Genomic DNA, 16,570 nt, shown 5'->3' with positions numbered 1-16,570 from the left:
TTCTGTCTAGCTTGTTCGATTAATTCGGTGATTGTGGGCTTTGAAGCGTGAAATTGGTATGGTAGGTTTAAAGGAGAAGGAGAGTGAATGAAGAATGAGGGAAGAGAGAGGCGAGATTTGGAGGTATTTATTAGTACAACTGACCATGATGTTGGTGTTGGGTCTATGTGGGGAAATTTGGGAAGCTAGCTAAAAGTTAATTTTTAACTTTTAACTCATGTTGAGTCACATCACTTTTCATATTTTTTATACATAAAAGGCCAAAAAAGCCAACAAAAAAAAAACCCCAGTATTTAACCAACTTCCCAAACCAACCTATTTTGTGAATTGAGGAAGGTAGGCATGAATGTCAATGGTTGGGGAAGAGAGTTTGCAGCGGCTGCCGCGTGATATTCACATGTTGTCGATACAGTCTCGGTCAGGGGAGTTGGCCATATGAGGTTGTACTTCTTTTTTTTACCTAGAAAAAATGATATTTTAAAATGTCATCACTACATCTATGGGTTCAAGTCCCAGGATAACCGATTATTGGCCTGATTTGACCTAACTCATAGGAAGAGATTTACCACCAAGGCACCAACGGAGCTTAATCACACGCCACAGACGAGCCCAAGTTGCGATCAAAGTACAAAGCGAGGTCTCTGTAGAGAGCCAGCTGTGAAGCAGCGAATTCGCTCCCCAAAATTCAAACTTAAGTCACTCCTGTGGAGAGGGATGCCTTATTCCCTTCCTATCTATTCATATCTCTCTATACTTTTTTTTTTTTGGTAAGTTTTAATTTGGATTTGTATCGATAATTTAAACTGTCTATCTCGTAAGTCCCACAATAAATGTGATGAAAAAAATTAATTTCATTAGAAAATTATAAATAAAAAATAAATTTCATTTTATTTTATAAAATGAAAAGTCAAATATAATTAAATTTGAACCATCTATTTTATAAAACAAAATGCAATTTGTTCCCATATTTATAGTTGTTCGATAAATTTAAATATTTACATTAATGATTTTCATTGTAGAGACTACGAGATAGACAGTTCAGATTATCAGTACGGGTCCAAAGTAAAATCCATAAAAAGAGTATGGAACGGTATGAAGGAGAACTTATCCCCTTAGCTATTGTTTAATGTTGAGAAGTGTGTAAAAAATGTCTTAAAAATATGTAAAAGTATTAAAAGATGTATTGATTTCATTAAAAATACATTAAAATTAGGGAAAAATTAATGAAACATCCATATCCAACTCTGGATAGTAGGAGAGATCCAATATATATTTTTTTTATTAGTTAAGACCCTCGATAAAATTTATCTATCATCATATTAGAAACAATTTGAAATTTCTCTGTATCTGAGCAAAATCTCTATGTCGGGGCAAAATTTCTTTATGTTGAATTTTTTTCTGTGAAAATGTTGAGAGACCTCAATTACTATAAAAATATTATATGTCATTTATCTTATAAAATTTTAATATCAAGAGCCTCAAAAAAAATTAAGTTAGTGAAAAATATATTACATTTTATAAATATTTTGTCTTTTACATGTGTCCTATGGACGCTTGTTAGCAAGACTCATAAATAATAATGCTACGCAAATAAAAAAATTATACATGATAATGTAGTTTATTATTATTTTTTCATTTCAAAATAAAATATCATTGAATATGAATTTATTTACAATAATAATATTGTCATATTATTTTTGTCAAATTTTTTAAAGTTTGGCTTCATCCTCTATTTTATCACCTCCAATTATACCTCTAATGAAGTGAAAAAAATACCATCCAATCAAATTTTTTTCAAATTATTCTCTCTCCTTTTAAAATTGTTTGCCATCTCATTAGAGGTGTAATTAAGGGTGATGAAATAAGTTGATGTAGCAAAACTCAATTTTTTATATGAATTTTATGTACATCACTAATCCCTAAATGTAATTTTTTGTGGCCCGAATTAATGAGGGTAAATTATAAATTACAAATATACCTCATAAGATTTATTTAAAATAAGAATCATCTCATGTGATTTGAAAAAGAATAATGCTATATGCACTAATTTGTATACTAATTAGTATACTAATTGATGATATGTCATAATTTAAGAAGTTTTTGGTATTTGTATTGTGATTAATAAGTAGGGTCAATAATAATATCATAACTAGTGTTGGTACACTAGTTAGTATATTAATTGGTGCGTGTAGCATTATCGTTTGAAAAATTATAAATATCTCATTGTCAAAATTTTTTATTTAACATAATTAACCAAAAAAAAAAATATTCTAACTACTCTCTTATACAATAATAAAATTTCATGTATTATTAATTGAATTGTATTTCTGACATCATTAAACAATACTTCCTCCGTTCTAAAATATTAGTCCCTTATTCTATTTTTCATTGTCCCAAAACATTAATCCCTTTTCAAAAATCAAGGGTAAAAATAATATGAATTTACTATTTTGTCCGTATTTTAAATTCATTAACAACATAAAAAATATAATTATGACAATTGATATTTCTCAAAAAATGTACTATTAAAGGGTAATTTTGAAAAATTAATTTTTTTAAAATGCAATAATTGTACTAACAAAAAAAGTTGAATTCTCCAAAAAGGACTATTGTTTTGGAATGGAAGAAATATTAATTGATTTTATAATTTATTAATAAAATATGTCATTTATTATAAAATTAAAATTTTCAAAAAAAGATATGTAACTTTTTGAATCACATAAAATAATTTTTATTTTAAATAAATTTTAAGGATATATTTATAATTTATCTAATTATTAAAGTAACTCGAATTTCAAAATAAATAAGTAACTCTAATGTTTGGCAATCGAAAAATAATAATCAGTGTGTTTAGTTTGAATTTTTTGGATTAAAATTTTAAAAAATTGAATTTTTTGGTTTTCGTATTTTTTTTGTTTTTAGTGAATATTTTAAAATTTTAAACATTTTTTTTTAGATGTACCTTATTTAGATGTATCTAAAAAGTAAAAAATTTGTAAAAAAATATTTTAAAAAATTAATAAATACATAAAATGTACTAAATTCTCGTATTTTTTTTTTTGTATTTTTTGTATTTAGTGAATTTTTAAAAAGTTTTTTTCACAAAATTTTTACGTTTTAAGTATATTTATGTTAGGTATGTCTAAAAAATAAAAAAATTACTTAAAATATTTAAAAAAATCAATAAAAATAAAAAAATACGAAAAATAAGAAAATAAAATTTTCTGAAAAGTATTTTTTAAAAAATAAAACCAAACAAAGTCAATAATAGTAACAACTACGTTTAAAGGAAGCCACGTACCTATTTGGTCCCCCCCAAAATAAAAAAATAAAAAACCTAAATTTTGTGTCAGAAATTCGACTTAAGGTTAATAAGATAAAACCAAAATCGTCTTCTTTCATTTTTTTTTATTTAAGTTACATCGGAAATAAAAATCAAAATCATCTTGACAACCCGAGTTACTCAAAATATTGATTTTATGTTTGATCATGTTTTGATATCTGTTACTTCATTGAGATTAGAAGTCTGTTCACATGGTTGAAGAGTTTAATTAATTGAGATCAACGAGGCTTTAAGCACTAAATAATTATTAGAAAAAGAATCAACCAGTGTCCTAAAAATATTAATTAATAAAATTAAAAAAAAAATTTATTTGTATACGACAATGCTTTTTTTTTTTGGAACAAATATACAACAATACTAGAAACTCACATTTTACACTTACAAATACATCTACAATGATGTGATAAGAGTGATGGATCCTATATCATTGAGCGTTTAACTGATTAAAAATTGACACTTATCAGATTATATCATTATGGATTAAATTATGAAAGATTTATGAGGTCTTAAACATTTTTCATTTGCATAACATAAAATTTTATAAAGAATATACAATTATTTTAAACTTATTGAGTAATACTCTTAAACATTTGTTTAAAAAATATATATTTTTTGACCTTCATTAGTTGGTGTCACTTTTTCTTCAATTAGATTTATGCCATACCCCATTAAGAGCATGCCCAATATATAGGGGTTTTGCCTACCCTAAAAATATGCCTGTTGTGTTAAAAAGCATGTAACCCAACAAAACACATACAAAAAAAATCCTGAGAAAAAACATTTGTGGTTCAATCTCACTTAAATGGAACAATAAATACAGAAAAAAAAAAAAAGAAGTCAAATGAGGTCGAAACCCAAGCCGGGGAAGTCAGCAGCTTCAGTCTGTCATCCCTCCTTCACAATATTTATATGTACATCTCCTCCTTCTAATTCTTATCTTCAATTCCATATATTCCCCGGTTTGAATAAAATTTATTGTATTTACAGGGCAACACAAAGTGCCAAGGACTGTTTAACGAGATGTACAAAGTGTGTTATCTCCTTCATCGGAATTAAGTGAGAAAATATCAACCGGGGTGCTAGTGCAATCGACCATGCGATAATCCTTGCATTTACTGCTGCTTGGAGAGCCTTGTTGATGATCAAGATATATCACAATCACTGTGATATCATCGTGGAAATGCCGCCTAACCCCCTTTCTAATTCTTTTTATGTCATCATAGCTCATTTCTCTTTTCTTTGCAGCCTCCTGAAGTGCAGCTTTAATCAATCGCTTTGCTATTCCCTAAACGAAAAAAAAAAAAAAAAAAAAAAAAAAAAAAAAAAAATTATCCAATCACAAGCAAATATGAGTTCAGAAATTTAGCAAGTTGATCCCAATCCGCATGCCAACCACTGTAGTAACAAAGCATAGCAATGGAGCGATGAATAGAAAGAATAATAGGAGCATGGCAGGGCTTACAACTCTAGGATTTTTCATGACAATTTCAACGGCAAAGTCATCACTCAGTTGTTCCCAGAGGCCATCTGATGCAAATATCAAGAATAAGTCCTGTGGCCTTAGCATTCTAACCAATATAGAAGGCTCTGCTGACATTACGGGTCTTTTTAAAGGAACTGCTGATCCAAATTGTTGGAAAAGAGGGTCTCTGTTAAACTCAGGTTTCTTCAGATAAACATCGCCAATTGATCTGGACACCTAATAAACAATTAAAAGAAAGATCAGAGAGATATTTTAACAGATGTGAATATATTAAATATAATTTACAAACACAACTCCATGAGGTAAACTAGTAGCAATAATTTTGTTTATTTATTTTTTTAAAAGAAAAAAATCAAGTGGGTATTCATTAAAAGTTGTCTTGCACAACAAAGATCATGTGATCTTTTAAAGTCAAATCCAATGGTCAAGAAATTAAAATTATTATAGCCATGTACTAACTGTAATTTCTGATTTTCCGTATAGCTGCAAAACTTATATTTGTAAGGTGAGTATAATCACAGCATGCAATGCAAATCACCTCGACAGAAAGTAGAAGAGAAATATTTCAACTTGTGTGTCCCAATTCTAAGCTTTTTAGGATTTGATATGCATCTCATGACTTGTGAACCCTAGTACAAACACATCACACTTTTACTTTAGCAGTATGAAAGGGTGGCCAAAAAGGCAAGACATGCCATTTGCAGTAAAGATATTAATGGGGAAATTAATGAATCTTTTTATCCAATTATGCAATATAGATCACTGTTCAAGATCAGCATGATGAAGACTTCTAAATTGTCAAAAAGAGAATTAGTGAAAGAACCCTAGGATAACAACAGGGATTTTGTACAGAATCCATCATAATGACTACACTTAATGCCACTATTCTCAAGTAAAAGAATTGTTTATTTATTTATTTATTTGTTATGTTATTTTTAACGGTCAAGATCTCTCACATAACAAGGTTCTTCTATTAAGGTCAGTCCTGAAATAGGTTTGACATCAAACTACAGAAATGAAAATGATTTAAAATTTGGCAGGCTACAGACTGCATCGGTGCTAAATTTCATGGTAAAGAGAAGGAAATAAACACAAAAAAGAGGCTTTGCAGGAAACTGTATTCATAGACGGTTGACAAAATAATAAAGCATATACTTGGTCACAAATGCATATGCGGATTTAAACCTTCCATCTTTTCAAACCAGTGACTTTTCTCGAGCTTAATCCAGAAGAGAAACCAAACATCCAGTCAGTTCGTAAGAGTTGGTGATCATGCTGAACCAAGAATTGCCATGACGATCTTTTCCAATAACTCAACTACACCATGAATACCATAATAGTATTTGACAGTTCTAATTGGTGAAGGGAATTATGATTAAAAACCAACTCACTGTTCCTATCAGAGGCAAACATTCAACGACCAAAATAGTTGTCATTTGAATTGCAAAACTGGAAGCAAACATATACTATGTCAAATTATTTGGAAGATGGAAGATAAATCAACCACACGAGCACCGCATCAGCATGGATTTAATGAAATTATCATTTGATCACTGTATGCTTCCCAATGAGATTTATCCCTATTAGTATGATTGCAAAATCTGTAATTACAACTCATCTCATCCATTGCTACTTGATTGATTCTAAACAAAATGAACTCAATAATCAAATATAAGATAACAATCAACGACTAGTTTAGAAAATAACTGATTAAAGATGTTCAATCAAAGCTATTCATCACAAGAAGCAAAAGAAAGCGATAATTGATACCTGAATTATGCCCTTAATTCGCCAAACTCCACGAGAATATACCACAATGTGGGAATCATCGGGATGAAGAGCCTCAACTTCCTTCCTCACCTCCTCAACCCCAACATTATGATCCGTTGATAACCGCTCTGCCACCACTGTGGTCGAATTTCTCGTTTGCCCATCTGATACTCTTCGCCCAAGCACCGCCCTCGAATCCCCAAGATTGGCCACATACAAAATGTCATTTGAAATCGCCCCAACTAGACAACAAGACCCAACCGAAGCAATTTGAGGCTGAGCTAGCCATGATCGCTTGACCAAATGCAAAAATTCCTCTTCAGTAGCATCAAAGGCCTTCTTTATCACACCTGCAGACAATCCTCCCTGTTCCGAAGAAAACTCTGGGAAACCAAAATTGGCAAATACATTAAACCAAAAAAAAAAAAAAAAAAGCCCTATTATTCTTATTTCTATTTTTTTTTTTTTTGAAAAGATTACAAAGAAAAATATAAAACAGAATGTTCAAAATTATCTCTCCTATAATTTCCCCTCATTTTAATCAACAACAATACGGACGACCACAATAACAATCTGTTTGGTTACTGAGAAAGTGTCAGAATGAACGATTAACAAAACCTAGCATCTTATATATGTTTGAATCATCCATATCATCAATAACTGAAGCAAAACTGTGAAAAAATGAAAAAAAACAAAAACAAAAACAAAAACAAAACAAAGAATGCATGCATACATACATAACAAAGATGCATAGAAACAAGTAATTGAAAATTGAAATAGAAAATTAGGGCAGTGGAAAGTACTGTGGAGGTAAGGGAAGAGGCGGTTGTTGATGAAACGAGAGGCTTCGGGGCCGCCGTGGCCGTCGTAAACGCCGACGTAGGTGGCGGAGGGGGAGGTGAAGACTTGGCCCTGGTCTTCAAGTGAGGAATTAGCTTGAACAACTGCGATCGAATAGTCACCGCCGGCATGAGGCTTCAAGTCCATGTGCCAAAGCAGTCCGTCGCCGGCACTTCCTCCGCCGCACGCGCCGCCGCCGAAGAATCGCTCCAGCGGCTTGTAACACAACTCCAACATCTTCTTCTTCTCTCTATTTTCTCTCTCTAAAATATCAGTCTTTTCTCCTCTCTTTCTATCTCTTCTCTTCCTATGAAATGTCTCTGTAGTTGGTGGATATGCTGGTAATGTGGAGTGAAAGAGAAGACGTGGAATAGTTGGTAAAGGGCGGAGTTTTATTTTATTTTATTTTAGCAGCAGTGGGAAAAGGCGTTTAAGGAATTGAAAAGAAATGGAAGGGAGAGAGAAAAGCGTGGGAATGCCGCGTGAGTGCTTGAAAAGGTGGTTACTGTAGAATTGTCGCTGCAATTCGGTGGTTGGAATTAAGGTAGGTGTGGACGTACCTAGAGATGATAATTTCAATCCGGTCCGACGGGTATTTGACCCTTTAATTTTGAATCGAACGATTTTTTCTTGAAAAATACTCTTGGTGGGTTGGGAATGGTATTTAAAATTAAATTCTCGGTGATATTCGGGCCGGGGACGAGGATACATTTTTCAATCCCGATTCCGACTCCGTTCTCGTTCAGCTCCCCGATCTGTTTATTTATATATATATAAGTATATATGTGATCATGTTTATTTATATATAAGTATATATATGCGTGTGTTGTGTGTTTATATATATATATATGTGTGTGTGTGTGTGTTGACCCAACAACATAACAGTGGCCTCCCTCTCTCTCTCTCTCTCACTCTCACTCACTTTCTCACGAACAACCGTAGCTCTCCCTCATCACCGGCTTCTTCTCAAGTTCTCACCGGCAGCTCCCTCACCGCCGACTTCCTCTCGTTCTCACCGCCAACTGATCTCCCTCACGGTATCTTCGTTTCATTTTCTCTCTCACGGATCTCCTTCTCTCTCTCTTGTTTTTGGTTTTGTTCTTCAGATTTGGAAAATGATGGAGATGAAGATGTTGATGAGCTCAGATCTGTTGGAGATGTTGATGTTTGAGCTCAGATTGTTGATGTTGTTGTTGATGAATTGTTTTTTTTTTTTTTTTTTTTTGGCTGGGGATTTTCGGGGTCGGGGAAACCCGATCCCCGTTAGGGGGCGAGGGCGGTAGTGGGTTCCCCGTCGGGGATCGGGGCCGGGGCCAGGGTCGGGAGAATTTCCACCATCGGGGATCGGGGAAGGGGAGAGTGATCCCCGGCCCCGCCCCGTTGCTATTCCTAGACATACCTCGGATCATATCAGGTTCCGTCACATTTGCACTATATAATATAAGTAGATGTATATTATTTCAATTTCGGTCTGGTTTAATATTGGGTTTAATTTAATTATTACAAGTCCAGTCTAAAACATCTACTTAATCTAAAAGATTTGATTTATTAATTTTTTATTGAATAAATTATAGATACACCCTTAAGATTATAGATTTAGCGTCGTAACCGGCCAATAATCTTAAGATCACAAAAAGCCTCTTAGATAGATTCATAATATAAGGGACTAGCAGAAACAAATAACAAATATATAATGTCCATAAAACTGTGCAGACTTATATGAGACAAAAAATTTTAAACTTTATATATATATATATATATATATATATTAACGCAATATTCTTACGTCATCCAAATATAGATAAACACAGAAGGGACTTAGTCCTATTATAACTAACCAAAAACTTGTCCAAAGAACGTAAGAAAATAAAATTTAGACTGTTCACTTGATATAACACTGAGCACAAAGACTTCTGGGAACCTCCACGTAAGGCGCATTAGTTGGCTTGACAGAAACAGATCTAGACTGGAAGTCTCAAGTCTAGTCACGCGCCTAATCACCTACATACATAATATAAACAATGAGCTGGAACCTAGTGAATAACAATAAAGTAAGTGTTTTTATGAATGATATCCAAAACAGATTTAGAAATCAGAATTCAGATAAAAAAAAGATTCATATACATTTTCAGATTTGTAAACAGTCATATGTGGTACATCCATTAGCTCTAATAGTTTAGATTGCTCGTAAAGACCTATGCACAGAGCAGATGGCCATTAAGACCTATATTCATATCAGACAGATGATTGTGTACAATCGTAACCGATAACCATATAAGTTTCACAGATAGTTCCATGATTGGAACCCATAAAGATCCCTGGTACCAGATAATAGATAACAGATAACAGATTCACATGATACTAAGGATGCCACGATACATTTCAGAAATTGGATAATCATTCATCTATACAGAAAATATCATTTAGAAAATAGAGCTTATCATATCAGTCAGAAAATATTTATAATTGAACATATCTTTACAAGGTTGTTACTCACAGACAACTCCAAAAACTGAACAGACGAATTAGACAGACGGTAGCACGTGACCTACACAAACACATGACAGATACACATTGAAACACACGCTCTGTAAACACTTGTCTTATTTCATTTCTTTCTATGTGTGTTTTTAACCCTTATCCTCATTGTTGTAGCTTAAATCATGGCTTAAGAATGCCTAAGATAGAAATAATGATGCAATTATGCACTTTGAAACACTTTACAAAATTTCAAAAAACATGATAGTTTGCTTGAGTACACTTTTGTTCGCTCGAGCGGTTTGCAAAGTCTGCTAAAGTATTGGGAGCTCGAATTCTACGCTTGAGCTAATTTCTTGGTCGCTCGAGCCAAGACTGAAAATAAAGGATGGTTGCTCGAGCCAACCATTAATCTCTACAAAACTTCTGAAAGCTCACAAATTACGCTCGAGCAAATGTACCATCGCTTGAGCGAATCCTACGAATTCTGAAATTTCTAAATTGCTCTACAAGGTTCAAAACTCAATTCCAAAGCTTCAAGCTTGTTCATTCGGGCCAAAAACTTTAGAAAATACTTCGAAACTTGTAGTAAAACATGAAATAAAGGTTAATTCGTAAAATCAAGGCCCAAACACAAATCAATTCTTCAAAACCAAGTTAAAACTTTACATATAATCATATGCATGTAATGATATGAATTCAAAACTTCCAAAACATGGATTCATGGAGTGAAAAGTGTAAAAACATGTTCACTTCCCAAACTTGAGCATAAAGAACACCATGCATGTGAGTATTTGTTGAAATTTAAACTCAAAATCTATGAATTATGCATGCATGCATGGAGTGTTCTTCTTTTCTTTTTCCTTACCTCAATTCTCTTGTTAAATCACGTAAACTTCTTGAATCTACATGATTAATGGCTGAAACATAAAAGTTAGGAGTTGATTACTCACCTAAAGTCTTGAATTAGCAAGAGTCATAAGTTGTTCTTTCCAATTCCAAGTCATTAGCTTAGATTCAAGCCAAATTTTCAATATTTCTCTCAAATCTTTCCTTTCTCTTGAGTTAAACTCAATCTCTCTCTCTCTCTCTCTCTCTCTCTCTACATTTTGTTCAAGAAATGAGGTGTAGAGAATATAGTTCATGAGTTACAAGTGGCCTTATATAGGCTTAGATAATAGGACTTAATTAAGTTTGGTTAGACTTATTTAATTCTAATCAATTTATTCTAATTATTTGATTTCGAATTGAGTTCTAATTATACTCATTGTAATATTCCAAAAATTCTAAATTACACGTTGACCTAGTCAGTTTCATGTTCAGATGCTGATAAGGCCATTAATTAACAGAACAAAGTAGAATTCTGAACAAATATTCCTACGATTAACAGATAGGAATTCAAATAACATGCAAATCACACAATTAGCGCATAATTTAGCTTAACCACTTAATTAGAATTTGTAATAATGTATTATGGACTAACTATGGATTGGGGTTGTCACAAAAATGACCAAACCAACTATTCTCTCTCTCTCTCTCTCTCTTTCTCTCTCTCTCTCTCTCTTTTTCACCTCCGCTTTTGCGAGTCTACCATTGCCTCTAACTTTTCTCTTTCTCTCTCTTCTTCACCTCTGCTTTCGTGAATATTCCGTCTCCATCTTACTGTTACGATCAAGATCCTTCGCAAGTTCGCCGTTGTAGTCTCACTGTCGGGATCGAGATCAGACCACCAATTCGGTCATTCATCATCGCCGGAGTCGCTTCACCTCTGCTTCCGCGAGTATGCTGTTACCGTCTCACCTTTGTCTTTGCCAGTCCATCATTGTCCTCTCACTGTCTAGATCGAGATCGGACTACCAATTCGGCTCTTCATCGTAGCTAGAGCCGCTTCGATTATTGTCGCCATTGTCATTAATGACTCTACTGATAGTTGATGGTTGTTTGGTGGTCCGATCTCTGTGTGTTTATATAAATATCTGGTGATGGTGGTTCTTTGTGTGTTTATATGAATATAGATCTGAAGTCAGATTTGGAGGAAATAAGTCAGATCTAGAGAAGAAGAGTGATGAGTGAGATTTCTTTGGTTGTAGTAATCGTGGTTGTCTGTGTTAGATTTGTTTCTGGTTTGAAATTTTTTGAGTGATCTGGCTGTTTCTTTTTATTAATGATGATCTGAATTTTTTTTTCTTTGTTGTTGTTATTGTTGTTGTTGTTGTTTTTGACAGATAGATTTAATTTGGTCTTGTGTTTTTCAATCAGTGAATAACACACTCTGAAATTCTTTTATCTATTCAGGGGTATTGTTTGGATCTGATATGTGTGTTTGATTGAACATATAATTTCTCTTTTTGGTGCATTGTTTTGTTGTTTTCTTATATTTAATGTCATAGATAGATGATGAGGAATGAATAGATAAAAAAATAAATAGTTAAACAGATAAAAAAATATTAAGCAGATGAAAAATTAAACAAACAATATATTTCAATAGATATTGTTTTGACAGATAAGAATAAAGAAAAACTCATAGAATTTGAACAGATAGAGAGAGAAATCCATAGAATTTGAATAGATAGGGTAAAAAATTGAACAGATAGTCAACAAAAAGTCAAATAGATAAAAAATAAGTCAATAGGTAAAATTGAAAAAAAAATGTCTTATAAGACTTCTCACCAAACTATTTCACAAAATGTAGACCTTTTACTAACAAAAAATATTCATTGGATCTAATGCCTTAGACACTCTTTAAATTGGATTTATCATAAATTTTCTCTATTAAAAACTATTAATTGACTTGGTAAGTTGTTATTAAAAGATGCTATTTGTTATGAAATTAGAAATTTCAAAATGTGAGATGTAATTTCCACAACTGTAGAGGATAATTCGTATTTAATCAAATCTTAAGAGTGTATTTATAATTTATAATGTATGTTTTTTTGTTTTTTTAAAATGGATATTAAATTGTTTAATTTTTTAAATTTCTTATTTAAATTTGGATGTTCGTTTATGGTTGACGGGGAATTGTAATCTTGGTGGAGGATCAGTCGATCGAAATGGTTCAAAGTAAAAGGTAGATTTGGCGTTGACGTGGAAGGAGAAACTTATCCGTTGCTTCAGAGGTTACTGATTGGTCTTGGCACTGTGAGGGTGTTGTCCCAATAATATTGTGGGCCTGTTTGAAAAGTGGGTTTACGTTTTTTATTAGGTTAAAATTCATAATAAAATAAAATAAGTTAAAATAATTAATAATATAAAATATTACATTAAATTAAAAAAATTTAACTATCTTTTTAGATATAAAAATTTTATAATTATTAAAAATTAAAATAACCAATTTTTCAAATGAAATTTGTGGTTAATGAGAGAGTTGAGATTTATAATTTTATATTAAATGATTAAAATATATAAAGATATATAATATATTATGATTGATAAAAAGTATCATCTTGTGACGTACCCAGAGTACCAAACAATTTCTCGTTGCTGGGGTCTCTTAGCGATGGAATCTTTGTCCAAGTCTCTTCTCTCTGATTCTTTTGGATGCAGAGTACAGCAGTGGAAAATGTTTTACTCGCGTTTGCTGGGGTCTCCTTACTCGTGTTTGTTTTTTTCATAATCATTAAATTAATTATAAAAAAATTAAAAATTATTTTAAACATAATTTTTTTAATTAACTAAAATAGTCCAATAATTAAAAAAAAATTATAAAAAATAAAAACTAAATTAATATTTTTAAAATAAATAATTTATATATAAAAACTTAAAAAATAATATGATCAAAATAAAACTCGTCAACTAATCTAGTCCAATCCTCAAAGAGACTGGAGAGTATAAAACTCATTATTTCATCGATCAAGTTATAAAAATCAAAGAGTATCTAATGGCTAATAAATTTAGGCCTCGTTTAGCAAGTGACTTTTTTAGTCAAAAAATTAAAAAAATTATTAAAAAAGTCAAAAAGTCAATAACTTATATAAAAAAATCAAAAATTTCATTTTCTATTTACTTTTTGCACATCTTTTTGTAAAAAATCAAAAAGTCATCCCATACATACTAATTTTTTTATATCATATTTTAGCCAAAAAGTTACTAAAAAAGTCTGTTCCTAAATGAGACCTTAGGTCAGTTTGCTTTTAGAGGTAGAATGGAGATAATTTATAATGAAAAGATTAATAGTAAATGAATTGTTAGTGAAAGGATTGATGGTGAGGAGATTATATAAAATTGTGTTTGTTTTGATGATAGTTATTGGCATAGGAATTGTTAAATTATTTTTATATAAAATGAATATAAAATAATAAAACAAATTAAAAAAATATTAAACATTAATGTTAAAAAAAAAGCCCAACATGTAAAAAATAAAAAAATAAAAAAAAAATTCAGAAAAAAATAAAACAAATAAAATAATAATTTTTACTTAACAAAAAATACAAAAAATTAAACATTAATGTTCAAAAAAATGTCCAACATGTAAAAAATTTAAAAAAATAAAAATTTCTAGTCCAGTGAATTATTTTTCTAATGCTACTCCTACCTTTACCTCCACCTCCACTTCCACCTCGTCCATCTCAATCCTTTTTTTAAGGCCAAACCTAATTTCCTCTTTCATCTCAATCCCTTCCTTAAATCTACAAATAAATATAATACTAAATAGGTCCTACCTTTATCCTAATTCTATCCCTCCCTGTAACTAAAACAAAGGGGGCTTGGTTTCAACAAAATTTTGGACCGTATAAACATTGATATAATTAAAAAATGAAAATTGAAAAGGACGTTGTTGTAAAATGACAAATTTATAAAGCTTAATTGATTTTTGTGTAATTTTTATATACTTAGAGGCATCAAATACAGAATCTTTATCGTTAGTCCTTGCATTGAAAATTAGGATTGTTTTGAAAAATAGTAGAAAGTCGATTTTTGACTTTTTATTAAATTTTTTGATTTTTTTGAAAGTGATTTGAGAAGTTGATAAAAAGTTGACTTTTTACTTTTTAGTTTAATATTTATTTATAGTGTCAAATTAAATTAAAATGACTAAAATACCCTTACCCAACATAAGAGATTTATTATTTTTTTTTATTTTTTCATAGGCCTTAATTTGTAATTTTGGGACTGCGTTTTTGACACTTCTTAAAGGAATTTTGTTGCGTTTTTAATAGTCACATTTTTAGACATTTTGTCGAAAAACATGATTTTTTACTATGTTCCCAAAATGGCACTTAGACAATACAAAATCTTTATCATTAGTCCTTGAGTTGAAAATTAGACACTAAAATCTAGGTTTTATCTGTCTAGCGTTGAAAATTGAACACTAAAACCTAAGGCTTTATCATCAGTCTATCCCACAGGTATTAAGATTCCATGTCATAAATCTCGTTACAAACTTACAATCTTTTTTTGTCATAAAATCTAATAGTTTAAATTTAAAATTGAAACAAAACAATATGAACTTAAATCATAAAGACTACGTGACATTTTCAATTTTTTTCTCAGCACGTTTGATTTTCTTTTACTTTAATTTTAAATTTGAATGATTGGATTATATTTTAATAATAAACATCTTGTTATCATAAAAAATAGACTATCATTATAAAAAAATCACAGTATACGACATTTAATAATTTGAGAAGTATACAAACAACATATTTGTTTTGATAGATTGAATTATATTATATTATCTTCTTTAAAATTGTTAGTATTGGAGTTACGTTCATATTCTATGTTTCTATTTGTACATGATTATGAAAAATAATTGACAAAATCTTATTCATCTAAACATTTCTTTTGATCTCTCATTTTAGATTTCACAATGGTTTGGAGCATCCTCAGCAGCCTCTCCAAATTATTTTCTTACCTATTTTAGGGGGTTGGAACTTCTTTATACCTCCCCATCAGTTCTCTTATAAGCAACCTTAAACTAATATTTAGGGAGTCACTGTACCTCACTCATATATGACAAAATTGCTTTGTTGGACGTCCGGTTGGTCGACCCCTCGAACGTCCGACCGATTGACCGGTCGGTCGACCCCCTTAGTCACTGCTCTCAAAAAAAGACACCCAAAGCACTTGCATATGTGTATAAAGATTCATTATCATCACCACCTCTCTCTCTCTCTCTATTCACACAATCTGATGTGAATCTCCCACAAACCAATCTTTTATCTGTAAGAATATCCATAAAGTGGCCCATATGTCACATGTTTGTTTTATTTATTTATTTATATTATATTATATATATTTAATTGGTTTAATGACTAATGGGTAACTCATATCTCTTCATTATCCTATATGATGATTTCATGAGACTTTACAACTTCCCTGATGGTGGGAAGTTATAAGGAGTTACACTTGGATATGGGTCCAAGCCTATCTATATATATGCCTGTGATAGCCATCAAACACAGACGTTGTTTTGTGAATAGAATAGGCTTGAAACCCTGTCCCTTTCATATTTCCCATATGGTCCTGTAAAAGTGTTCTGTGAGTGGACTTTTTACACATTCAAAGTTTGGTCATTCAAGGATAAAGATTCAAAGGCTTAAATATCATGGCATGAGGTATTCTTCTTTCTGAATTAAAATTATTTTAATTCTTACAATTGGTATCAGAGCCAACCTTCTGTTATGTTGTTAGTATTTGTTTCATCTACATAAAATCAA

General features: G+C 31.2%; 1 protein-coding gene across 1 annotated transcript; it reads right to left on the bottom strand.

Moving 5' to 3' along the window:
* Positions 1–4,111: 4,111 nt before the first annotated feature.
* Positions 4,112–7,946, bottom strand: LOC114316339 (putative protein phosphatase 2C 63). Its single transcript, XM_028263000.2, has 4 exons — positions 7,400–7,946; positions 6,597–6,979; positions 4,806–5,042; positions 4,112–4,628 (listed from the first exon to the last, which is right to left on the bottom strand). The coding sequence occupies exons 1-4, from the start codon at positions 7,671–7,673 to the stop codon at positions 4,356–4,358; spliced, it is 1,167 nt and encodes a 388-aa protein (XP_028118801.2). The 5' UTR covers positions 7,674–7,946; the 3' UTR covers positions 4,112–4,355.
* Positions 7,947–16,570: the final 8,624 nt, after the last annotated feature.

The sequence above is a fragment of the Camellia sinensis genome, chromosome 1 (assembly GCF_055761805.1).
Source record: "Camellia sinensis isolate YWXY chromosome 1, ASM5576180v1, whole genome shotgun sequence".
Taxonomy (NCBI): domain Eukaryota; kingdom Viridiplantae; phylum Streptophyta; class Magnoliopsida; order Ericales; family Theaceae; genus Camellia; species Camellia sinensis.
The sequence above is the reverse complement of the archived record's forward strand: the minus strand, read 5'-3'. Positions and strand labels throughout refer to the sequence as shown.

Coding starts and splice junctions, on each gene's coding strand:
- LOC114316339 (XM_028263000.2), bottom strand. CDS start 7,673: ATGTTGGAGTTGTGTTACAAGCCGCTGGAGCGATTCTTCGGCGGCGGC. Junction 6,980..7,399: donor CCTCTTCCCTTACCTCCACA/GTACTTTCCACT, acceptor TTGGTTTCCCAG/AGTTTTCTTCGGAACAGGGA. Junction 5,043..6,596: donor GAATTAAGGGCATAATTCAG/GTATCAATTATC, acceptor ATTGTTTATTAG/GTGTCCAGATCAATTGGCGA.